This window comes from Schistocerca cancellata, chromosome 2 (genome assembly GCF_023864275.1).
Source record: "Schistocerca cancellata isolate TAMUIC-IGC-003103 chromosome 2, iqSchCanc2.1, whole genome shotgun sequence".
Lineage (NCBI taxonomy): Eukaryota > Metazoa > Arthropoda > Insecta > Orthoptera > Acrididae > Schistocerca > Schistocerca cancellata.
In genome coordinates this window covers 42,265,013-42,291,398 of record NC_064627.1, presented here as the reverse complement: position 1 = coordinate 42,291,398, position 26,386 = coordinate 42,265,013, and the positions used below count along the sequence as shown (strand labels likewise).

Genomic DNA, 26,386 nt, shown 5'->3' with positions numbered 1-26,386 from the left:
TACTTGTTTAACGGAGGATGTTTTCAAGACCGCAGAGACCAGTAAGGTACGAACGCGTCTATCATTCGCTAGCGGAAGAGGCTTTTAGCTTGAAGACGGCTGATACGCTTCGCCAGACCCGCCGCCGCAGCGCACCTGCTGATGTGGATGATGAAGCCGTCGTCGACGCCCCTCCCCAGCATGTCCTGCACGGCCTCCCTGGTGCAGATGCTCAGACCCAGCACGTTCACGTCCAGGATGCGCTTCCACTCTTCCGTCTTACCAGCTGCGGACACAAGGGAAAGCGGTTTTTATTAGCTGAATGCCCACTGAAAGGAAGGAAACGTTTTCTTTGCACACAAGATGCAAAGTGCAAACTGAAAAAGAGGGCAGTAGTCGTCGTAAGTCAATAGTGAAATCAAGACGTCCACAAAGTAAAGAGAGTCCTCGTAGTCGAAACAATAGGACGATGAACTAAAAGGAACATCGCACTCCACAGCGTAAACGAAAACGGGTCGCCCAGCTGCTGTAGCAGCTTCTGGAAGGCGCGGCGCACCTGACTCGCCATTGCAGCACATTGCGGTCACAAACGCAGTTGTAGTGAGCTACAGCGTCTCTGCGTTACTATCGATACTCGCTGTCGGAGTGGATTCTAAAAAAGGGGGACAGTGTTTCCAGTACACGAACTCGGTTTGCGAGAGTTGTGGGGTAAGGATGTACAGGGTTCAATTTTCACTCTGCAACGGAGTGTGCGCTGATATGAAACTTCCTTGCAGATTAAAACTGTGTGCCGGACTGGGACTCGAACTCGGGACCTCTGACTTTTGCGGGCAAGTGCTCTACCAACTGAGCTACCCAAGCACGACTCGCGCCCCCTCCTCACAGCTTAATTCTGCCAGTATCTCGTCTCCTACCTTCCAACCTGGAAAATTTCATTCTGGAAACAACCCCCAGGCTGTGGCTAAGCCATGTCTCCGCAATATCCTTTCTTTCAGGAATGCTAGTTCTGCAAAGTTCGCAGGAGAGCTTCTGGGAAGTTTGGAAGGTAGGAGACGAGATACTGGCAGAAGTAAAGCTGTGAGTACCGGGCGTGAGTCGTGCTTCGGTAGCTCAGTTGGTAGAGCACTTGCCCGCGAAAGGCAAAGGTCCCGAGTTCGAGTCTCGGTCCGGCACACAGTTTTAATCTGCCAGGAAGTTTTAAGAATGTACAGTTTCCCACTATTACTAATTTCAAACTTACGGGCACAAGAAAAATTTTGAGATCTATATTAGGAAGAAAGAAATGGAACGTGAATTAGGGCATTGCCTTCGGAAGAAACACTAAAACTGACGTTTAGTATGTGCTTATAATCGGAGAAGTAGTGAATGTTTACGTAGACTGAAAGCAATTTTAGGTGCCATCACCATACTCTGCTTTCTGTATATATTCACACGAAATCGTTATGAAGGTATTCGTCAGAGCGTAGTAAAGAAGCTGGGAGGAACTAAACCAAGTATATCGCATCCGTATCTGAACTCCACTTCCTCTCAATTCAGACAGTGTCTCAAGCACCGCGTCACCTGACTCGTGGATTCTAAACGAGACTATATTTCTTATCGATATCAAGCTAGTGGTCTACTACTCGTTAGTAACTAACGCAGATAGATATCTCCCTGTCTTCCTCGTTCTATTTCGTTTTCCGTTTTTACGGGCCCGCAAGCATGTGTTAGCTGTTCTCGTTATATTTAGTTTATTTACACTGCACTAACTGGATGTTTCTACTGTCTCCATTACGTCCCTTTATCCTGGGAGGGACCTGTCTGTGAATCGCGTAAATTCTAATACGCATGGTTTTTCTATTTGTTGCTGTGTTGAGAGAGTCCGAGAAAGAGCACCTTTCCTGAAAATCTCCCTGATGGCTATCGAAATATTACTAGAAATCAAATTCACGTTATACATCGTCAGCTGACGGAAACTACGGACGTCCCTACAACACAGTCGAGACCAAGATCGACGATCAGTCAGTGGTCGACACAATAGTAAGGAGCAACCGTTCCGACGTCCAGTAACATTAGCTCAAATCACTACCTACGAACAAACTCAGAGTAGTCTTAAAAACCGACAAACATAATCAGAGTTGCAAAATCAAAGTCCATTGTCAAAATGTAGATGTAACACATCTACCTGTATATCGGAGAAACTTAAGCATAAAAGGCGTTGTACGAACTGATCATCCAGGTCGCGGGTGGGGATTTATTTCCTACAGGAGACCAGTTGGCAACCGTACGTGACGTGTACAGATTCGCATCTTCCGGGAGTGAAACTGCGTACCACACAGATACTATCGCCGTAACTCACTGGGTCGATCTTCATATCGCTAGAGCGTTGGCATATTATCCGGACCTACCACACCGATTCCCGCACGTTGAGGTTTACCTGTCTGCACCATAAGCTGAGCGAATTGCGCTAAACATGCAGTTCACTGACAGACGAACTGAAAAGGCCGATTAAACAGGATTTTTTGTTCCTTCTGGAACAACTGCCAGTATAAAACGAGAACTTCGCGATAAAATACAAGGAATATCTAATGCGAAGAAAATCTCGCTGAATGTGACACGTTAGCAAATATGGATCACTATTTTGTGGTTCCAATGGTTGAAATGGCTCTAAGCACTATGGGACTTAACATCTGAGGTCATCAGTCCCCTAGACTTAGAACTACTGAAACCTAACTAACCTACGGACATCACACACATCCGTGCCCGAGGAAGGATTCGAACCTGCGACCGTAACAGCAGCGCGCTTCCGGACTGAAGCGCCTTGAACCGCTCGGGCACAGCGGCCTGCACTATGTTTTGGCATTGAAATATTACGTTTACAATAGTTTCAGAAGAGCGCTTGGTAAAGAAATGAAACACAATAGTTTACTGACCTGTCTCAGAGCCTAGAAATGACAGTCAGTGGTTAAGCCACTGGAATGTGGAATGTCATCCGAATGTAGAGAGGTTCAGTTTCTCATTGTAGTATCCTAATTGCGACTTTTTCACACAGTCGCGGCAAATGCTGAAATGATTCCCTGACAATGTCGTAGGACCTTCTTACCCTACTTGCAGCTTGTTGTAGGTGAGACGACTTCGATACTGCGAGAAACTGAACATTAAGCTTCAGGCCCTTGTTCCCTTTGAAGGGAGATTCCCATCTTAAACGTCGTATTCTTTTCTATACGACAGCTCAAGTATCCATCACAGTGATTACTTTATCCAAACGCAGACTGAACTGTTAGGCATTAAATACACTCCTGGAAATTGAAATAAGAACACCGTGAATTCATTGTCCCAGGAAGGGGAAACTTTATTGACACATTCCTGGGGTCAGATACATCACATGATCACACTGACAGAACCACAGGCACATAGACACAGGCAACAGAGCATGCACAATGTCGGCACTAGTACAGTGTATATCCACCTTTCGCAGCAATGCAGGCTGCTATTCTCCCATGGAGACGATCGTAGAGATGCTGGACGTAGTCCTGTGGAACGGCTTGCCATGCCATTTCCACCTGGCGCCTCAGTTGGACCAGCATTCGTGCTGGACGTGCAGACCGCGTGAGACGACGCTTCATCCAGTCCCAAACATGCTCAATGGGGGACAGATCCGGAGATCTTGCTGGCCAGGGTCGTTGACTTACACCTTCTAGAGCACGTTGGGTGGCACGGGATACATGCGGACGTGCATTGTCCTGTTGGAACAGCAAGTTCCCTTGCCGGTCTAGGAATGGTAGAACGATGGGTTCGATGACGGTTTGGATGTACCGTGCACTATTCAGTGTCCCCTCGACGATCACCAGTGGTGTACGGCCAGTGTAGGAGATCGCTCCCCACACCATGGTGCCGGGTGTTGGCCCTGTGTGCCTCGGTCGTATGCAGTCCTGATTGTGGCGCTCACCTGCACGGCGCCAAACACGCATACGACCATCATTGGCACCAAGGCAGAAGCGACTCTCATCGCTGAAGACGACACGTCTCCATTCATCCCTCCATTCACGCCTGTCGCGACACCACTGGAGGCGGGCTGCACGATGTTGGGGCGTGAGCGGAAGACGGCCTAACGGTGTGCGGGACCGTAGCCCAGCTTCATGGAGACGGTTGCGAATGGTCCTCGCCGATACCCTAGGAGCAACAGTGTCCCTTATTTGCTGGGAAGTGGCGGTGCGGTCCCCTACGGCACTGCGTAGGATCCTACGGTCTTGGCGTGCATCCGTGCGTCGCTGCGGTCCGGTCCCAGGTCGACGGGCACGTGCACCTTCCGCCGGCCACTGGCGACAACATCGATGTACTGTGGAGACCTCACGCCCCACGTGTTGAGCAATTCGGCGGTACGTCCACCCGGCCTCCCGCATGCCCACTATACGCCCTCGCTCAAAGTCCGTCAACTGCACATACGGTTCACGTCCACGCTGTCGCGGCATGCTACCAGTGTTAAAGACTGCGATGGAGCTCCGTATGCCACGGCAAACTGGCTGACACTGACGGCGGCGGTGCACAAATGCTGCGCAGGTAGCGCCATTCGACGGCCAACACCGCGGTTCCTGGTGTGTCCGCTGTGCCGTGCGTGTGATCATTGCTTGTACAGCCCTCTCGCAGTGTCCGGAGCAAGTATGGTGGGTCTGACACACCGGTGTCAATGTGTTCTTTTTTCCATTTCCAGGAGTGTATAATATAGCTGATTTATAAAAAAGCTCATCTACTTACATGTCAAATCATGATCGTTTCCCAAGCCGGCGTTATTAATCAAAATGTCGACGCCCGACAGGTTTTCCCTGATCCACTGGAATGCCGAGAGGATGCTGTCCTCGCTGCTGACGTCACCTTGAATAGCGTAAAGTTTACCAGGGGCGTCCTTCAGCTCCAGAGCCTGAAACAGAGGTGCAGAATCTGTCAACTTTGGCTCCGGTAGCAGTGTTGCCTCGCTATCATCAAAGCACTAATACCCAGACTCTTCTCTCACCAACAGCGCACCACAATTTGAGGAAAATAATATCGCGATGTAACTAAGTATTTGCCAAGTACATCAAATCACATGAAAAACTGAACAACGATCCATAATCATTCGGACTATTCAGATAGTAACATATACGAAAGATTTATAGACCCTGAACCACCAAAAAAGTTAGATGCTTCTTCTCTACTAGTTTGCTTTAAATAAAGAAATATTCGGCACACTGTGGAATTAAATTACTATGTTACACAAACATATGATGCAGCTGGAGTCATCAGTGGTTATGTACAGGTGTTCAAGATATTGTAAGGAGGTAACTTCCACAAGACATCCAAGGGCTGGGAGGCTAGACAAACGACATGGAGAATTTTTAATATTTTCGAATACGAATGGTGACTTGTAAGCAGCCATAAAAAATTTTCAGATCCGGCCATGTTAAAAACCTGCGTAATACTGACTTTTAAATCATCTTCTTCAAAGAAAAACAGCTGAATACAGTATTTTTTCCTTTCCGGACTTTTTTTTGTTTTTTTTTTGTTTTAATTTGTTGTAAGTTCCTATGTGACCAAACTGCTGAAGTCATCGGTCCCTAGGCTTACACACTACTTAACCTAACTTAAACTAAGTTACGCTAAGGACGACACACATACCCATGCCCGTGGGAGGACTCGAACCTCCGACGGGGGGGGGGGGGGGGGGGAGGGGGAGCCGAGCGAACCGTGGCAAGGCGTCCGAAACTGCGCGTCTACGCCGCGCGGCGTCCCCCCCCCCCTCCAGCCACACTCCTCTTCCCCATTGCTATAGGCGCTCATGAAGCCATCCATTCACATTGTATGATCCAGAAGTTCAATCTCGTCATAGCAATAAGACGAAGAGTGGTCAAATCAGGTACAGACTTTTTTCTGATACTGCACGGACTCTGTGTTCCTACGAGGCGATCGGAAGAGCACCAAATAAAAATGAATATTGCAAAAGTAAAATTTAAGAAGTTTAATGACACTATATGGGCCAGTCAGTACATTTCATGCTTGGTTGTGAAGAAGATAATTGAGGCTATCGTTGTAACCCTAGCAAATATCCAGGTAGAATTTTAAGAACGAGATGCAGAAGCATGAGGATTTAGTGCAAAGTTAAACATTTTTTTATCTAACATTTATGCTTATTGACATGTTTGCTAGAAAAGTGGTAGTCACTATTTGATTTCCCTCAGGGCAAAGACTGTGATTTGTTGGAGCAGTTAGCTGAGATAAGCTGCAAAGGATCACTTCACTGAAATGCGTGAATCACTCAGGTTTCTAGTGTATGGAAATAATGTGTACATCTGCCAACAAAAATACTTGCTTATGTTCCCATGGAATCCTCTTCCCTTGGTGGAATTCGAAAATTGCCAAAACATTTTGGGGTATATGTAATTTGCCGAAGAAAGACAGCGTGAAACCTGCAAAACCAAATAATTTCAAATCATTAGAGTTCGATAAAGTTTTACGTGTAGTAAACAGAGAAGTTAGAGACGTTTTGTTTCAGATTCTGCAATAACTGAAAGAATCACTTGTCTAAATCAAAACACTGGAAGTTTTAGGTGCAAGCAAATGTTACTGTTGTAGGCTCAAAATTATTTATGCGGTATTAAATCGTTGGAGGCAGAAATTAAAATATCAAAAATGTTCTCATAAGGCATGAACATCAAACTGGTGTGAAGAGTAATAGTTACTTCCATTGTTTACGTTTTTAGAGCAGTAAAAACTTGATTGTATGGCTTGTACAAATTCAGTCAATCAGTGAATATTCCAGCTTCCTCTGCATAGAGTGAAAGAATATTTTCACATATGCGACGTGTAAAAAATATTTAAGAACTTCAGTATCACAACTGATGTGCAAAGAGTGCTTGATCATTACGCCGTCAGTCACAACAACACATGGATTAATCTGTTTCAAAAGTACAAACTCTAGTTTGTTATTCTTTATTTCATACTTTCTCAGTGTTAGCATTATTGATGTTTTCAAGGTGAATATAAAATGAATGTACTCTAGAAACCATGTATTTTGAGGCATAATTTGTTTTTCTTACATGATAGGCCGGAAATCGGGTGTCGTATCGGTATGTTCCGTTTCAAGTTTTTGCTGTTAATGGGGTATTCACTTTAGTGTCCAATACAGGAATGGAAATGCTTGATAGGTTCCCGGGAATTACGCCGGATAATATTGTAGAAACCGCACAATATTTCAGCGAGACAACTGCCCGCCATCTTCAGGTGCTACTGTCGCATCGCTGAGAAACTCGCCAACTTATATGCTGGCTTTCTAGAACAGTGCAGGCGGCCGGCCAGCAGAGGGCTCTGGTATTCGGCGCTGTCTACGATTGGTCTTCGATGACGTTATGCCCCGCTGGCGCCTGCACTGATCTAGAAAGCCAGCATATAAGTTGGCGAGCTTCACAGCGACACGACAGTAGCACCTGAAAGATGGCGGGCAGTTGTCTCGCTGAAATATTGTGCGGTTTCTATAATACTATCCGGCGTAATTCCCGGGAACCTATCAAGCAGATGCAGCGCCGGGAAAGCCTCAAACAGCACAAGAATGGAAATGATTTTCAATATTTTGCTGTTACCGGGGAGTACGTACATTGGAAAACAAAGTTTATCTACACTGAAGCGCGAAAGAAACTAGTAGAGGCATGCGTATATGTAAACTGGCAGAATACGGCGCTGCGGTCGGCAACGCCTATAAGACAACACGTGTCTGGCACAGTTGTTCCATCGGTTAATGCTGCTACAATGGCAGGTTATCAAGATTCAAGTGAGTCTGAACGGCGTACGAGGGAGCGATGAAGTGGGGATTTTTCCGTATGATCATTTCACGAGTGTACCGTGAATTAACCTGGTAAAACATCGAATCTCCGACATCGCTGCGGCCGAAAAAAGATCCTGCAAGAACGGGCCCAACGACGACTGAAGAGAATCGTTCAACCCTTCTGAAAATTTCTGGGCCATCAACAAGTGTCAGCGTGCAAACCATTCAACGAAACATCATTGATATGGGCTTTCGGAGCCGAAGGCCCACCCGTATATCCTTGATGACTGAACGACACAAAGCTTTACGTCTCGCATGGGCCCGTCAACACCGACATTGGACTGTTGATGACTGGTTCAGATGGTTCAAATGGCTCTGAGCACTATGGGACTTAACATCTGAGGTCATCAGTCCCCTAGAACTTAGAACTACTTAAACCGAACTGACCTAAGGACATCACACACATCCATGCCCGAGGCAGGATTCGAACCTGCGACCGCAGCGGTCGCGCGGTTCCAGACTGAAGCGCCTAGAACCGCTCGGCCGGCTGTTGATGACTGGAAACATGTTGCTTGGTCAGACTAGTCTCGTTTCAAATTGCATCGAGCGGATTGATGTGTACGGGTACGGAGACAGCTTCATGAATCTATGGACCCTGCATGTCAGCAAGGAACCTTTCAAGCTGGTGCAGGCTCTGTAAAGGTGTGAGACGCATGCAATGTGGGACCCTTGATACGTCTGGATACGACTCTGACAGGTGTCACGTACGTCAGCATTCTGCACGATCTCTTGCATCCATTCATGTCCATTGTGAATTCCGACGGACTTGGGCAATTCCAGCAGGACACTGCAACACCCCACGCGTCCAGAATTGCTACACAGTGTAAGTAGGCTGTTTAGGTTTTTATATTGGTAACGCAACGTAGCGCTCTGTATGAAAATCACTGGCTGTGCTGTGTGCAGTCTGTGGCTGGGTGGCATTGGTGGTGGTAGTTAGTGTTTAACGTCCCGTCGACAACGAGGTCATTAGAGACGGAGCGCAAGCTCGGGTTAGGGAAGGATGGGGAAGGATATCGGCCGTGCCCTTTCAAAGGAACCATCCCGGCATTTGCCTGAAACGATTTAGGGAACTCACGCTGGGTGGCATTGTTGTAATATTCGCTATTGTAGTGTTGGCTGTTAACAGCGCGTAGCGTTGCGCGGTTGGAGGTGAACCGCCAGCAGTGGTGAAGTGGGATGGCGGATTTTTGAGAGCGGATGATTTGGAGGTGTGTCCATCAGAAACAGTACATTTGTAACAATGGATGTCATGAACTGCTATATATATATATTATGACTTTTTGACACTATTAAGGTAAATACATTGTTTGTTCTCTATCAAAATCTTTAATTTGCTAACTATGCCTATCAGTAGTTAGTGCGTTCAGTAGTTTGAATCTTTTATTTAGCTGGCAGTAGTGGCGCTCGCTGTATTGCAGTAGTTCGAGTAACGAAGATTTTTGTGAGGTAAGTGATTTGTGAAAGGTATAGGTTAATGTTAGTCAGGGCCATTGTTTTGTACGGATAGGCCGGCCGAAGTGGCCGAGCGGTTAAAGGCGCTACAGTCTGGAACCGCACGACTGCTACGCTCGCAGGTTCGAATCCTGCCTCGGGCATGGATGTGTGTGATGTCCTTAGGTTAGTTAGGTTTAAGTAGTTCTAAGTTCTAGGGGACTTATGACCACAGCAGTTGAGTCCCATAGTGCTCAGAGCCATTTGAACCAAGCCATTTTGTACGGATAATTGAAAGTCAGATTGCGTTGCGCTAAAAAATATTGTGTGTCAGTCTAGTGTTGATCAGAATAGGTAAAGAGCGAAATGTCTGAGTACGTTCAGTTTTGCTCAGCTGTTTGAAAATCAAATAATGTAAGAAGTTTATCAGCACAGTAATTCAATAATTTTTCTAAGGGAACGTTACAAGAGTTACTCCAAGGACACTCTTCTGAGTTTAAACACTTCCGCTGGCCACCAACCTCCTCAGACATGAAAATTATTGAGCATATCTGGGATGCCATGCAATGTGCTGTTCAGAAGAGACCTCCACCCCCTCGTACTCTTACGGATTTATGGACAGCCCTGCAGGATTGATGGTGTCAGTTCCCTCCATCACTACTTCAGACATTAGTCGAGTCCATGCCAAGTCGTGTTGGGGCACTTCTGCGTGCTCGCGGCAGCCCTACACGATATTAGGCAAGTGTAAGAGTTTCTTTGGCTCTTCAGTATATACAGGTGTACTGAAGTCTCCGATACAGGAATTGAAATGCTGTTCAATTGTATTTTGTTGTTAGTAGGGAGCGCATGTATCAGAAAGTACAGTTATGTATGTAGGTGCGTTGTGGTTTCAGTCACAGAATTTATTAAAATTTGTTATTTTGTATTGATTAAGTTGTCACCATTCAAAAGTTCCATATTTTCACTGCTCTCACAATAGTTTGTTTGGAATGGAAAAAAAATCAGGCTGTGTAGATTTAAGGGAGAGTGGAATAGGAAATGATTATAGTGAGGTAGCAAACGAGATTCTTGTATTTACGGGCACAGGCCACAGGAACGAACAGGAGTTGGAAATGTTGTAGAAATAAAAAATTAGTCAATTATTTTATCGTCTTGTAAGTCACTACTATTATTATGTTTGTTATGTAAATTAATTGCTCATGTAATTTTTTAAATTATTCTAATCTAAGTTGCAATAGTTTTTGACTGCCCCTGTACGCTTAAAATACCAACAGAAAGACAGAAACAGTGACTGGTTATTTTGATGGTTACTCCATAATCTACAGGTGGTACGTCACTCAAATTACAGTTATTTAAATTCATTTTTCTAGCATCAGCTGAATTCATAGTGCTGTTTTGAATATTCTTGCAATTTTGGCTGCTTCGGAAAGGTTACTTATATTTTTACTGAAGCTCTATTTATTGGTGCCACTGTACACAGAAATCTAAACAGTTAACTGTTTCTCGAGGAAAAATGCTAGCACGAGTTAGCCGAAACGACAAGACAGAATTTTCAAGGGGCGTGACAACCAGGTGATGTCTATAAATACAAAATATTGTTTGCAGCTGTATGTTGACCTTCACGTTTATCTTCGTGTATTCGAGGTTTGCAATATGGCCCATCCATGTGATACATGCTACAGCCGCCACTCTGTGTATAGCTTCCTACTCAGTGCAACGAAAGAGCAGATCTGTGACTACATACTGAGCCGTTCCCGCACCGACGGCAACTTCATAACAGTATTTTTGTGTCCGTATTCGCGTCTAGGCGCCTAAAGGAAATCTGAAGCTCCCGTGTTACGTTGTTTGCATTTTGCGTGCTTATTCGCTGTTGTGAATGTTTTCTCATAGAAACAACGATAATAGAAGAATAGAAATAAATTGTAATTATATTAATGCGTTGCAAAGGGACACTAAAGACCACGATTCTCTTGTATCAAAATATTCAGAAAACATCCTTAAACTTCCTCAGAAATTTTGTCAGAGGAATTCGGAGTCACCATGTAGTGGCCAATAGTATTCAGGATTAGATTTGACGCTCCACTGAGTATCTGGCTGACGTTTCTACTCATACAGGGTGTTTCAAAAATGACCGGTATATTTGAAACGGCAATAAAAACTAAACGAGCAGCGATAGAAATACACCGTTTGTTGCAATATGCTTGGGACAACAGTACATTTTCAGGCGGACAAACTTTCGAAATTACAGTAGCTACAATTTTCAACAACAGATGGCGCTCCAAGTGATGTGAAAGATATAGAAGACAACGCAGTCTGTGGGTGCGCCATTCTGTACGTCGTCTTTCTGCTGTAAGCGTGTGCTGTTCACAACGTGCAAGTGTGCTGTAGACAACATGGTTTATTCCTTAGAACAGAGGATTTTTCTGGTGTTGGAATTCCACCGCCTAGAACACAGTGTTGTTGCAACAAGACGAAGTTTTCAACGGAGGTTTAATGTAACCAAAGGACCGAAAAGAGATACAATAAAGGATCTGTTTGAAAAATTTCAACAGACTGGGAACGTGACGGATGAACGTGCTGGAAAGGTAGGGCGACGCGTACGGCAACCACAGAGGGCAACGCGCAGCTAGTGCAGCAGGTGATCCGACAGCGGCCTCGGGTTTCCGTTCGCCGTGTTGCAGCTGTGGTCCAAATGACGCCAACGCCCACGTATCGTCTCATGCGCCAGAGTTTACACCTCTATCCGTACAAAATTCAAACGCGGCAACCCCTCAGCGCCGCTACCATTGCTGCACGAGAGACATTCGCTAACGATATATTGCACAGGATTTATGACGGCGATATGCATGTGGGCAGCATTTGGTTTACTGACGAAGCTTATTTTTACCTGGACGGCTTCGTCAATAAACAGAAGTGGCGCATATGGGGAACCAAAAAGCCCCATGTTGCAGTCCCATCGTCCCTGCATCCTCAAAAAGTACTGGTCTGGGCCGCCATTTCTTCCAAAGGAATCATTGGCCCATTTTTCAGATCCGAAACGATTACTGCATCACGCTATCTGGACATCCTTCGTGAATTTGTGGCGGTACAAACTGCCTTAGACGACACTGCGAACACATCGTGGTTTATGCAAGATGGTGCCCGGCCACATCGCACGGCCGACGTCTTTAATTTCCTGAATGAATATTTCGATGATCGTGTGATTGCTTTGGGCTATCCGAAACATACAGGAGGCGGCGTGGATTGGCCTCCCTATTCGCCAGACATGAACCCCTGTGACTTCTTTCTGTGGGGACACTTGAAAGACCAGGTGTACCGCCAGAATCCAGAAACAATTGAACAGCTGAAGCAGTACATCTCATCTGCATGTGAAGCCATTCCGCCAGACACGTTGTCAAAGGTTTCGGGTAATTTCATTCAGAGACTACGCCATATTATTGCTACGCATGGTGGATATGTGGAAAATATCGTACTATAGAGTTTCCCAGACCGCAGCGCCATCTGTTGTTGACAATTGTAACTACTGTAATTTCGAAAGTTTGTCTGCCTGAAAATGTACTGTTGTCCCAAGCATATTGCAACAAACGGTGTATTTCTATCGCTGCTCGTTTAGTTTTTATTACCGTTTCAAATATACCGGTCATTTTTGAAACACCCTGTAGGTTCCTATCAAAACTTTATTGTGCAAGTGACCCTCTACAACTCCTCGTTGTCTATCGGTGTATTTTCGTATCTGGAGTTTATACTGAGAGGCAATTGCTCGCTATCCAGAAAATCCATGGTATGTCAATTCGACATTTCAGATAACTATTAGTGCATTTATTGCATGGGTAACATGACACCATAACGATGTCTTACGAACTGTATGGAGCTCTTAATACTAGGTATGGGGAAAACCCATTGCTTAAAAACCGATACCGGTATTTTAGGTATGAATAACGGGTACTTCTCGATAGTTTTTGATCTCGTTTACAATAGGTGTTCTTACTTTGTATTAATAACCGGATAAAAACCCGGATCATCAATTTATCATGCCAGTCGCGCCAAATATTTTTGGTTTTTAAATTACACCTTTTTTTTTAAAACGCGTGATGCTGATTCGTAAAATTTCCATTGCTGTGAAATATTGGGTTAGTGTACAAAATGGCGAAATTGATTATAGCTATTTTAATAATAACGCTTACACTTAAAACAGGCAACACCCACATGAGATAAGAATCGGTACAGGATTGCAGAGACAATAATGTGCCCGTTGTCCTTAAATACCCAGAAGAAGAGATCGTTTAGTTTTTTGGGAGCAGAGTAGGATTGTCGTATGTAGAAAAACAATATTTATCGTTGCTATAAAGATCTATGGGTTCTCAAAGACTGGTATTGTCTTTGAATGATATTATTTCTGAAGAAAGGAGTCGAGTTACAGATCAACACATTACAGAACGAGAATTTACGAACGCAATGGGGGCGACCGCTGTGGCCGAGCGGTTCTAGACGCTTCAGTCCGGAACCGTGCTGCTGCTGCGGTCGCAGGTTCGAATCCTGCCTCGGGCATGTATGTGTGTGACGTCCTTAGGTTAGTTATGTTTAAGTAGTTCTAAGTCTACAGGAGTGATTACCTTAGCTGTTAAGTCCCATAGTGCTTAAAGCCATTTGAACTATTTGAACGCAATGGGCAGTAAATATTAGCTGATGAATTAATTCGTTACCGAAATTTAAACTATTGTCATGTAATTGTTTATAGTAAATGTTCTATTCTGGCTACTATCTAGATTGTTCATTTGGATTTTTTGAACGAGAAATAATGAATTAAAAACTTAAACTAACAGTAGAAGGTAGCTGATCTGCTGATCATGTCTACAGAAAATGTATTTTTTGCTTAAAGGCCTTGGAATCGGACAACTTAACACGAAGGAGTCTTCAACCTCACTTTTCACCCTTCAGCACTGACTATTCGTAACACCCAAAAATTGGTATGATCCTCAATTAGAACAGGATTTTTGAGCTGAGTTTCAAACAGCTAGAATCAGTAGAAGAATACTGGTCACCATTTGTGGTATTCGACCGTCATTGCTTTCCGAATATACACTACTGGCCATTAAAATTGCTACACCAAGAAAAAATGCAGATGATAAACAGGTATTCATTGGACAAATATATTATACTAGAACTGACATGTGATTACATTTTCACGCAGTTTGGGTGCATAGATCCTGAGAAACCAGTACCCAGAACAACCACCTCTGGCCGTAATAACGGCCTTTATACGCCTGGGCATTGAGTCAAACAGCTCTTGGATGACGTATACAGGTACAGCTGCGTATTGTGACGAGCCAGTTGCTCGGCGGCCATTGACCAGACGTTTTCAATTGGTGAGAGATCTGGAGAATGGGCTGGCCACAGCAGCAGTCGAACATTTTCTGTATCCAGAAAGGCCCGTACAGGACCTGGAACATGCGGTCGTGGATTATCCTGCTGAAATGTAGGGTTTCGCAGGGATCGAATGAAGGGTAGAGCCACGGGTCGTAACACATCTGAAGTGTAACTTCCACTGTGCAAAGTGCCATCAATGCGAACAAGAGGTGACCGACACGTGTAACCAATGGCACCCCATACCATCACGCCGGGTGATACGCCAGTATAGCGATGACAAATACACGCTTTCAACGTGCGTTCACCGCGATGTCGCTAAACAGGGATGCGACCATCATGATGCTGTAAACAGAACCTGGATTCGTCGGGAAAAATGGCGTTTTGTCACTCGTGCACCCAGGTTCGTCGTCGAGTACACCATCGCAGGCGCTCCTGTCTGTGATGCAGCGTCAACGGTAACCGCAGCCATGGTCTCCGAGCTGATAGTCCACGGTGCTGCAAACGTCGTCGAACTGTTCGTGCACATGGTTGTTGTCTTGCAAACGTCCCCATCTGTTGACTCAGGGATCGATACGTGGCTGCACGATCCGTTACAGCCATGCGGATAAGATGCCTCTCATCACGACTGCTAGTGATACGAGGCCGTTGGGATCCAGCACGGCGTTCCGTATTACCTTCCTGAACCCACCGATTCCATATTCTGCTAACAGTCATTGGATCTCGACCAATGCGAGCATCAATGTCGCGATACAATAAAGCACAATCGCGATAGGCTACAATCCGACCTATATCAAAGTCGGAAACGTGAGGGTACACATTTCTCCTCCTTACGCGACGCATCACAATAACGTTTCACCAGGCAACGCCGGTCAACTGCTGTTTGTGTATGAGAAATCGGTTGGAAACTTTCCTCATGTCAGCACATTGTAGGTGTCGCCACCGGCGCCAACCTTGTGTGAATGCTCTGAAAAGCTAATCATTTGCATATCACAGCATCTTCTTCCTGTCGGTTAAATTTCGCGTCTGTAGCACGTCATCTTCGTGGTGTAGCAGTTTTAATGGCCAGTAGTGTACCAGTGGACAGTAGACGGACGAAGTTTTCTTTTATGCACCTAATTTTATTTGATGTTTTGATTCTACATATCTTGAAACGTGTAACGCAAATGTCTGAGGGAGCCTTAGAAATTTTCAGTCCTTGTTGGAAGACTACGTTTATTACTAGAAAAACATGAATAAAGGAAATCGGAAATCGATCATTGAAGAAACCGGTTATTTTGAGTGCTTAAACTGGAAACGAAAAATATCGGTATAACCGATTGCCCCTTGAACGGCTTGTTGGAACCCATGCTAAATAACAAACATGATTAAAGCCTCGTAAAAAGTGTTGTTATAAAATGTGAATCAATGTCCTAACATATGTAAGTTTCCTTTCTCTCAAGATATTTGCTAATTTGGAGCGACGTTTTCCCGTGACGACTCACCTTGACCCTGTCGACCCTCCTGGCCAGCCCGACGACGGTGAGTCCCCTCCGGAGCAGCGCCTGCACGATGGCGGCTCCTATGCCGGAGCTGGCGCCCGTTACCAGGGCGACGCGGCCCGCGTACCTCTCCATGCCCATTGTCGCTTCTACTTGCTACTTGTTGCTCGCGTGTCGCAGTGGCCTGTTCGGACAGCCGCGGAGCAGCGGAGTTCTGTTTATATAGCCCTGGCCCCCTGCTGCCGCGCAGATGTGCCTCGTCACAGCAGACCCCCCTCCACTGTCGTATTCTGCGTGATACGGTGCGGCAACGCCGATAAGGAGAGCAGTCAGTTGCTCGTTCTGTCATATCCGCATATTCTCCTCTTATCACTACCGGTCGGCGACTAATGTTCACTACATTTTCTTGTGTGTTTGGTTGTCGATCTTGCGGTCTCCAGTCCGAAGATTGGTTTGATGCAGCTCTACATGCTACTCCATCCTGTGCAAATCATCTCCGAAAAACTAGTACAACCAACATTCTTCTGACTCTGCTTACTGTATTCATGTCTTGGTCTGCTTCTACGAATTTTACTCCCCAACACTTCCCTTCCCTACAGTACTGATTTGGCGGTCCCTTGACGGCTCAGAATGTGTGCAATCTATCAATCGATTCTTTTAGTCAAGTTGCGCCACAAATTTCTTGTCTCCCTAGTTCTGTTCAATACCTCCTCATTAGTTACGTAATATACTCATCTAATATTCAGCATTCTTCTGTAGCACCACATTTCAAAGGTTTCTATTCTCTTCTTGTGTAAATTGTTTATCGTCTATGTTTCACTTTCATACATGGCTACTCTCCACACTAATACCTTCAGAAAAGACATCCTGATATTGAAGTCTATATTCGATATTCTGTTTCTCTTCTTCACAAACGCTTTTCTTGTCATTTCCAGTGTACATTTTATATTCTCCCTATTTCATCTACATCCTTTCCCTTATTTTGCTTCTGCTGATGTTCATCTTATATCGTCCTTTCAAGACAGTGTCAGTTCCGCTCAATAGCTCTTCCAAGTCCTTTGCTGCCTTTGACAAAGTTACAATGTCATCGGTGAACTCAAAGCTTTTATTTTTTCTCCCTGAATCTTAATTCCTACTCCAAATTTTTCTTTGGTTTCCCTTACCGTTTCCTTTATGTACAGGCTACAACCCTATGTTACTCCCTTCCAAACCAGTGCTTCCCTTTCATGAACCTCGAATCTTATGACTGCCATCTGGTTTCTGTACAAATTGTAAGTAGCCTTTCGCTCCCATTATTTCTCCCTTGCTACCTTCAGAATTTCAAACAGGGTATTCCAGTCAACACTGTCAAAAGCTTTCTTTAAGTCTACAAATCCTGTAAACATAGGTTTGCCTTTCCTTAACCTATCTTCTAAGATAAGTCGTACGGTCTGTGTTGCCTCGTGTGTTCCTGTATTTCTCACGGATTCAAACTGGTCCTCCCCGAGGTCGGTTTCTACCAGTTTTACCGTTCTCTTGTAAAGAATTAGTGTTATTATCTTGCAGCCATGACTTATTAGACTGACAATTCGATAATTTTCACGCCTGTCAGCACATGTTTTCTTTCGAATTGGAATTATTACATTCTTCTTGAAGTCTGACGGTATTTCTCCTGTCTCATACATCTTTCGTACCGGACTGCAGAGCTTTCTCATGGCTTGCCCTCTCAAGGCCATCAGTAGTTGACAGTGTTCTCTACTCAAGGGGCCTTGCTTTGACTTAGTTCTTTTAGTACCCTGTCAAACTCTTCTCGCAGTGTCATATCTTCCATCTCATCTTCATATACGTCCTCTTCCATTTCTACGATATTGCCTTCAAGTTCGTCTGACTTGTACAGACCCTTTATACACTCCATTCACGTTTCAGCTTTCCCTTCTTTGCTTAGAACTGGTTTTTCTTCTGAGCTCTTCATATTCATACAGTTTCTTCACTTTTCTCCAAAGCCGCCTTTAATATTCCTCTGGGCGGTGTCCATCTTTTCCCTGGAGATATATGCTTCTGAATCCTTAGTTTGTTCTCTAGCCATCCCTGTTTACACATTTGCAGCTCCTGTCAGTCTCATTTTTTGTGTGTTTGCATTGCCTTTGCCCTCTTCATTTGCTGCATTTTTATATTTTCTCCTCTCACCAATTAAATTCACTATCTCCCGTGTTGGTCAAGTATTTCTGCTAGGCCTTGTTTTTATACCTATTTGATCCTCTCCAGCCGTCACTATTTCATCTCTTAAAGCTACCCGTTCGTTTTCTACTGTATTTCGTTACCCTGTTCTAGCAACCGTTACCTATTCCTCTCCCTGAAGCTCTCAACAATCTCTGGTTCTTTAAAAAAGATAGGAAATTAAGGAGATCGGACCTGGAAAACTTGAAAGAACCAGAGTTTGTTGTGTCTTTGGTATGATGCCTAAGGACACAAAACAAATTATAAAACTGTATACATCTACGTATCCACTCAACCAATCACAAATTTAAGCTTAAGTACACACTTTTTCTAATTTTTTTTGTTTTCGAGAGGTGCCCATTCAGCCTGTTGAAGCGTGGAATGCAAATTATGAAGATGCGAACCAGAGGACCACCTAGCAACTAGTCCACAAGCGTAGAAGATCTCTGATCCGGGCGGAAATCGAACCCGTGTTCCTTCACTAACGCGCAGCTACCGAGACGGACAGCTATAAAGTTAGATTCTGAGCTGTTGTACGAAACTTCCTGAGGCTGAGTAGCGAAAACACGAGCCTAACTTGGTGGTCATCTTTGTTGCAATGTGACGTGATAGCAAATAAAATTGTTCTATGCAACTGATCTTCATCCCTTATCTCCCAGTTGATATGTGCTTTATTTCTGTACTACTCATACTTTTCGAGACGAACACTTCAACTTTCTTATAAATGCCCTGCTCCCATTCAAAGCGAGAGCTTTCCATCATACAGGGCGTTTGAAAAGTGATCGCCAATAAGTCACACATGGAAAGTACAGTCCAAAGTAGCTAAAAGGTTACAATAAACGTGGGTCCGCAAAGCAACCGTTGCCGAGGTGTCGCATTAATTCGAGTTGGGAGCCAGCTGTAAACGCCCCTGGGTACCGCAGTATTTGCGTTGGTATTTCAAGGTTTGGGATCGACTATCTGTTTCTTTGCGCATGTGCAACTGTTTCACTTTCCACCTCCGTGTACTGTGCACGTAACAGTCAGTTACGTACGTGAAGAAACCAGGGACAGAGGTCACACCAGTGAAGCACTTTTCACGTATGACAAAGCAAATGGCGGTGCCGTTGAGGCTGCACGATTGTATGAAGAAGCTTTTCTTCTCTGCAGGCAGTCCGGCAGGTACATTTAGCCGGTTACATCAGCGCCTTAGAGAAACTCGGAGTACCGCACATCCCGTACGAGAAGGTCGACCCAGATCCATAACACCCGATGTTGAGGAAAGGGTGTCGCGCATTATACGCGAACGTCCGAGTGCTTCAACCAGGAGGATTGCTACCCAAGAGCGTGTCCCCTGAGTCATAGCTGTATGCGACGGATTTTACACCGGCAAGTACTCTATCCATATCATCCCCAGGGAGTGAAAGCCCTCAACAATGCAGACTTCCCTCCTAGAGAGAATTTTGCAATGGGTGCAACAACAGTGTACCCTGGATCCCCTGTTTGTAAGCAGTATTGTGTTCACGGGTGAGGCTGGATTCATCCGTGACGGTATTTTTAACTTCCGTAACTGTCACATCTCGGCCGATGTCGATTTACATGCAACACACGTCTCACGACATCATCAGGGTTATTCGCTGAAGGCCTGGTCGGAGACCGCAATGGACTGCACATCCTGCCACAGAGACTAACTGGACAGCAGTACATGCGGTTTCTGCGGACTGTACTTGCAGATGTAAATGATGAAGTCTCACTGAGCCAACGCCTGAACATGTGGTTCACGCATGACGGTGCTGCAGCACATTTTCATTTACGAGTGCGCCGGTTTCTAACTCGGACATATGGTCAACAATGAACAGGTAGAGGGGGGACCTGTGCCATGGCGTCCAAGGTCTCCGGACTTATATCCCATGGATTGTTGTGGGTCGAGTCATGTCAAAAGCCTGGTCTACGCTACCGAGGTCAGGTCTCTTGAGGAATTGGGCCTGCGGATTGAAGCAGCCTTCCAGCATTGTTACAATTCTCCAGGACTCCCTTAGATGATTCCAAGTCATTTCAGAGACGAATTCAGTGTTGCATTCAGATGCATGGAGAAGTTTTCGACGGCCCCTCCCGCCGGAAGTTCGAGTCCTCCCTCGGGCTTGGGTGTGTGTGTCGTTCTTAGATAAGATAGTTCAAGTAGCGTGTAAGTCTAGGGACCGATGACCTCAGCAGTTTAGTCCCTAAGGAACTCAGTCACAATCTAACTTTGAACAACACTTCGAACATCTACTTTAACATTTCCTAGACAGTGATGAACCGCAACAAAAAATCTGTTGTATCTCGATAACGGTTGATTTGTGGACCCATGTTTATTGGCACTTTTTAGCTACTTTTGGCCTGTACGTATCATATATGAGTTATTGACCATCATTTCTGAAACACCTGTAGAAGGAAGGGATGGAGAATGCAGAGGAAAATGAAGATAAAACTGTCTTTGCAATAAATTGGGTTAAACTGTTTCTCCGCAGGTGAATGCATCAAACGAAAAGTAGCTTCTAGGCAGGACGAGTGTTGTCTCCATTTTATTGACAGGTATTAGCTCGTAAGTTAAATCTAGAGACATTTATGATAAACAACTCGAGTGCCAAATACGTTCATTGCGTTTCTTGGATGAACGAACACTTGACACCTAGAAGCTGACCCGGAACTGCTTGCAGATACTGAGATCCCCAGCTGCTGATAACTGCTGCTGATAACTACTGCTGCTCTCACCGTATCACGATGACACTGCAGTCCTGAGTCTTAGCGAAGAGGTACATCCTGTACCGCTTTCTTACTGTTTATCTGCGATCTTTCAGTCTACTTTCCGTACATCTACCTTGTTTGGCTCTTGACACTGCTTTCACGTTTCTTGTTAATGAAGGTCTCCTCGCACACTATCATTTTTAACAAAGATACAAATTTATATCTGTTGCCTACGCATCGCACTCATGAAACATTCGTAAGATTCTGAAAATAAGTAATGAAAGTTCTGAGTAATTCTTATTTTTATTAGATGCGTAGCGTAAGGTTCTGAGCATAAATTGCGATGTTCCCGAATTGAATTTTATCACATGCATGCTAGAATAAATTTAGAACTTCTTTTCACATTTTCACTGCAACGCCTTTCCAGCTTTGTCGAACGTAACATTGAGATCCATCTCACATATTTTGATGCTGTATTAAGTCATTCCTGTTTTCTGTTGCGAAGATAGTAAATCTTGAGTAAGTGAATGAGTCGCTTTATTCTGCTTTTACATTGATGTTTGCCTTTCCTATACTCTTTTCATGCAATCTAATCTGTGTACGTAACTGATGTGACTGAATGTGAGTTTCATAACGTTGACGCTGTATGCAGTTTTGCTAACGAGCGCCGGCTGGAGTGGCCGAGCGGTTCTAGGCGCTACAGCCTGGAACCGCGCCACCGCTACGGTCGTAGGTTCGAATCCTATCTCGGCCATGGATGTGTGTGATGCCCTTAGGTTAGTTAGGTTTAAGTAGTTCTATGTTCTAGGGGACTGATGACCTTAGCAGTTAAGTCCCATAGTGCTCAGAGCCATTTCAACCATTTTTTTGCTAACGAGCAATAGCGTAAGAGGAAAGGCAGAGAGATCTGACTGTACCGTGAAGATAGGTGCTTAGTAAGACAGACTTAGGTTCGCAGCGGAAGCAGTGGAAAGCGAAAGTGGCTGCGCTACGCCTGCTGTGGTACACAGCCGCTGAGACTTCTTGCTTACCATCCTCTTAAAATGTGGATAAAGAAAAAAATCATCAGTATGTTTCTAAATCACGCAAATGATGCGGCCTTGCAACAACTGCTTCTTGGCCCTTTCAGTATCCCCTACATATACAGCTGATTGCGCCTCAACAAGGCAATGGGCTGGATTTCACTTCCTCGTGAACCATACGATTTCGCAAACAACATGTTGTACTGAAATGCGTTCGCAGTTGCGAATATGGGCAATCATCAGCTGAATAGTGGAATGACGACGGTGAATATTTGTGCTGCACCGAGACTCGAACCCGGATTTTCCGCCGATCACGAGCGACCGCCATACAATTATTTCAGTTCTTTAATTACAATTAGTAATGCTTATAAGGAAACACCATTATGTATATGAACATAATAATCACAGTTATTACATGAAACAGCATTTACTCTAAAATTAACTTCCATTCACTGACTAAAAATTGCAGAATACAGGTAACTAATAAAACAGCTTTGTGTGAGTCTTTTTAGTTATACAGTGTAAAAAAGAACAACGGAGAACTCCTTTATTTAATACAGGAAAGAGAAAAAATAGTTCGAAGACGCTCCTGGTATGCCAAAACGAATCGGCTGGTTGGGGACATGCCTTCGGAAAGCGAACACCGAGCCTTTGATGCTCCTGAGAATGCAGCTTCAGCAGTCAACCCCGCTCACCGAGGAGGTTCCATCTCCGGGGTGGCTGGAAAATATGCACCGTAGATAGCAAACGCAGAAGGAACGTCAAAAAACCGATTGTGTTCTTGGGTCCATTTTTGAAAAGATAAACGACATTCATACCCTTTATCCATGGGACAGCATGCTTCTTTGATGGTGGGAAATACGTCTCGTCCAGACAGAGGAACGCACTGGGGCACTGGACGATTATGTATCGGACCTTAGTCTTACACGCTACTTAATCTAACTTAAACTAACTTAATTTTAATTTTGATAGTCAACAGCCTCAGTTGCAGAGTTTACCTAGAATTTACCTAGGTTTCAGTCGGGATAATCCAACCTTCTTCAGAATAACAGTAACTACTGTTTGTACATAGTGGACATCGTCAAGCTAAAACTACAAATCCATAAATTATCGTCAGACTATAAAAGTTGTCTGAAACTGCCTCGGCCCCACTTCGCGACCGCGATCCGGCAGCCACGAGTGCTGTAGTGGAACTACAGAGTTTATGGATTTGTAGTTTCAGCTTGACGATGTAAACTATGGACAAACGGTAGTTACTGTTACTCTGAAGAAGGTTGGGTTATCCCGACTGAAACATAGGTAAATTCCAGGTAAATGCTGCAACTGAGGCTGATGATTATTAAAATTAAAATTAATATTTATACAGTTGCTGACAGGGCCGCGGAATGTTGAAGATATTTAAACTAACTTACATTAAGGACAACACACGCCCTCTGCTCGAGGGAGGACTCGAACCTCCACGGGGGAGCAGCGCGAACCGTGGCGAGACACCTAAAACCACGGAGATATCCCGCACGGGACGGAGTTTGTGCCGCGTCGGGTATTTACTGGTAACGATGGTGTACCAGGTAGTTTTCGTTTCCGTGGTGAAGTACGGTTGATGAACTGCGCGCCACATCGCCAACCGGTTAAACTCTGGTTGACGTCGTTCGACAGCATTGCTGCGGTGAGTCCACATTAGGAAGTGATAAGTATCTCGAATAGTGAAGTCCTAGTGAGAAGAAAGTCTTCATGGACATAACTGTATTCCAGAAGGGAAAGTCTGATATGTGATAGCGCTGGTGCAATGTGGGGCAGGGCTATGGGCGGTTTACATGAACAGGGTTCGAGTTCGTCGACCAAAAATCCAGTGATACTGTTGAGGCTGTGAGTCCATAACTTCAAAACTGCATATACGTAAAGAGCGCTTGGACACTGACCAGAGAGAGACCCTTTCTTCACTTAGGAAGTGCGAGAGTGTCATACTTGACATTGAATATGAGACCAGTACTGACAAATTATTCGAAGGCTGCTTGGATTCGACGCACAATCACTAAAGTGATAGATAACATTTGTGAGATGTGTGTTACTCGAGATTCCATATAAATGTTAATAAACTGCACTTTTTTTAACACGTGCGTTGCTCGTAATAACTGACTTCGAACGCCTGTTCTGATGTTCTGAAGAAGACGCCGGAAGTTGATCGCCACGTTGTGACGAATGTCTGGAGTAAAAACTATTCCCAGACAGCGCAGAGTCTCCAACGTCCTGAATGGAGCCACACTTTCATCAGGGACTCTCCTTACAGTGGCCATTGCGCAGGATTTGGCGACGTTCATATGGCTGCCCACACCGCCCCCGTATTGTTCGATCAACCTTGTTGCCTCTTGAACCTCCTTGTTGGTACGTACGAAGAAGAAGAGGTCGTCTGCATAGGCGCGGCGTCTGAATGTATGTCCTCGCAGTGTGATCCCTGATAAACGACGTTTCAGCGATTATAGTGGGATCATTGAAAACAGAACGGCCCTGTCAGATTGACTGTGCAATAGATATTGGTGTCGTCATCCGTCCATTTACGATCACCCTCGACGAAACGTCATGAAGTAGAAGCACGATTAAGAGTGCGAGGGCAGGTAGGGAGGTGAGAAACCTATCTGTTCCATCACGTTAGCGAGGAAGGTGCATGACACCCTCCAGTAGACAGACTGTTGCAACGGTGATCACGTCTCTATGATCACATAGCGTTGATTGTATACGAGTATGTCCTCTCAATGGTGTCTGTACAGGCGACAGTACCTGGTACAAGAGTCGTCTGAGACACACGGTGCTGTGGCGCTTAAAAATCTTAAAATTTGAGCTGAGTAAAGTGATTGACCGGTAGCTGTCAAGTCGCGTGACTCCAGAGACCTTCCATAAATTCTGATGATGGCGTCATCATAGGGGTCAGTAGTTGCTGGTACATTTCCCTCCATTGTGGCAACATTAAGTCCTTGAATGTGCCATAAAGTTCTAAAGGCATGCCTTCTGGATCTGGTCATCGGTTGAGAATCCTGTTGGCGAATGCATCTTCAGTGGAGAGGTTTGTTGAGAGGGTCCACGGCCTGGCCATCAAGGGTATGATGGACTGTCTGCAGTATGGCTGTAAGTGCCTCATCATTAGGCTTTCCTTCACGATAGAAATGACGATATTGAGCTTCATACGAAGGCTTTTGCGACGTCCGCCTGTGATACCAATCGTTTGCAAAGGATGAGCCAGTCGGTAGGAAATTTTAATTTATTTTATTGGCTCCCAGAGATAAATTCATTTTTTCCATTACGGTCAAGCCACAGCCGGCAGCGGCGGCTGCCTGTAATTTTTCTCGTCCCACGGTCTGGCAACATGAAGTCAGCACCAAGCAAGGCTACCTCGATCACGCGCCTCCCTCATGTGCTGATGAGGTAACGCCACAACAGGCGTCGCTGACCAAACCACACCCTGGAAAGTTCGATCGTTGCCCCTGTGGGTTTCTCGGTCCTGACCAATCAGGGCGGAGGAAGCCGCGTGCTGCGTTGGATGTACCCGGTCGCCCGCCACCGAGTTTGACGTTTGCCCTGTAGCAGTGTAGATATTCCCGCTTCTCCCAGTGCTCCGGCACTGTGGACTTCGTTTTTGCAGACACCAGCCTTCGCCATACTTTACCTTCTGGCTCACCCTCGCCTCCCTTCGCCCGACAATGTATTCCCTATCGCGTAGTTTCTGCCAATAAATGGCCTTGCAAAAGAAACTTTGTCCTGCTCTTTCCAAAACGCCCACCGCCGTCCCATCCACCCATCCTGTACACGTTGACTGTCAGCGAATCTAAAGAACGGATCAGCACTTGCCAACGGCTTCTGTGATCTGCGACTACATGATGCATTGATGCTGTCTTGGCAGAGCGCTTGGACAAGTGCGCCTTCCAAGCAGCGCCGAGTAAGGGCCAAAATCTTACCCTTCACATGTTGAACATGCCTGAAGTTCCGGGGTTGGAGGGTGCTCTAAAAGGTACGAGGATGAGTCAAATGAAAACCATAAATTTGTAATAACAAATCGAAATTTCGCGCCGTTATCCTGTAAGTTGGTAAGCATGCTACAAACAGCGTGCAGAATGGCCTGTAGGTGGCAGCATAGTGCAGATGGACACATACCGTCGCAGTATCAGTATACAGATGGCCGCCCCACTTGCGACTTGCACCAGGTAAGAACAGCGTTCTGTTATTCGGTTTTTGCGTAGTGAAGGTGTGAAACCTATTGAAATTCATCGAGTAGTGAAGGTTCAGTACGGTGATGCATGTTTCTCGCAGCAGCAACCCTACGAATGGAGTAGGAAGTTTGCAAATGGTGTGACTTCAGTGGAAGATGCTTCTTGTCCAGGTCAGGC

General features: G+C 45.1%; 1 protein-coding gene across 1 annotated transcript in view; it reads right to left on the bottom strand.

Annotated features, from left to right (window-relative positions):
- Positions 1–16,273, bottom strand: part of LOC126143783 (dehydrogenase/reductase SDR family member 11-like) — a 47,499-nt gene extending 31,226 nt beyond the window's left edge. The window contains exons 1-3 of the mRNA XM_049915448.1: positions 16,090–16,273; positions 4,714–4,876; positions 136–265 (exon numbers count right to left, since the gene is read on the bottom strand). Coding sequence (XP_049771405.1) covers positions 136–265; positions 4,714–4,876; positions 16,090–16,227 — 431 coding nt within the window. The 5' untranslated portion in view covers positions 16,228–16,273. The remainder of the gene's footprint in view (positions 1–135; positions 266–4,713; positions 4,877–16,089) is intronic.
- Positions 16,274–26,386: the final 10,113 nt, after the last annotated feature.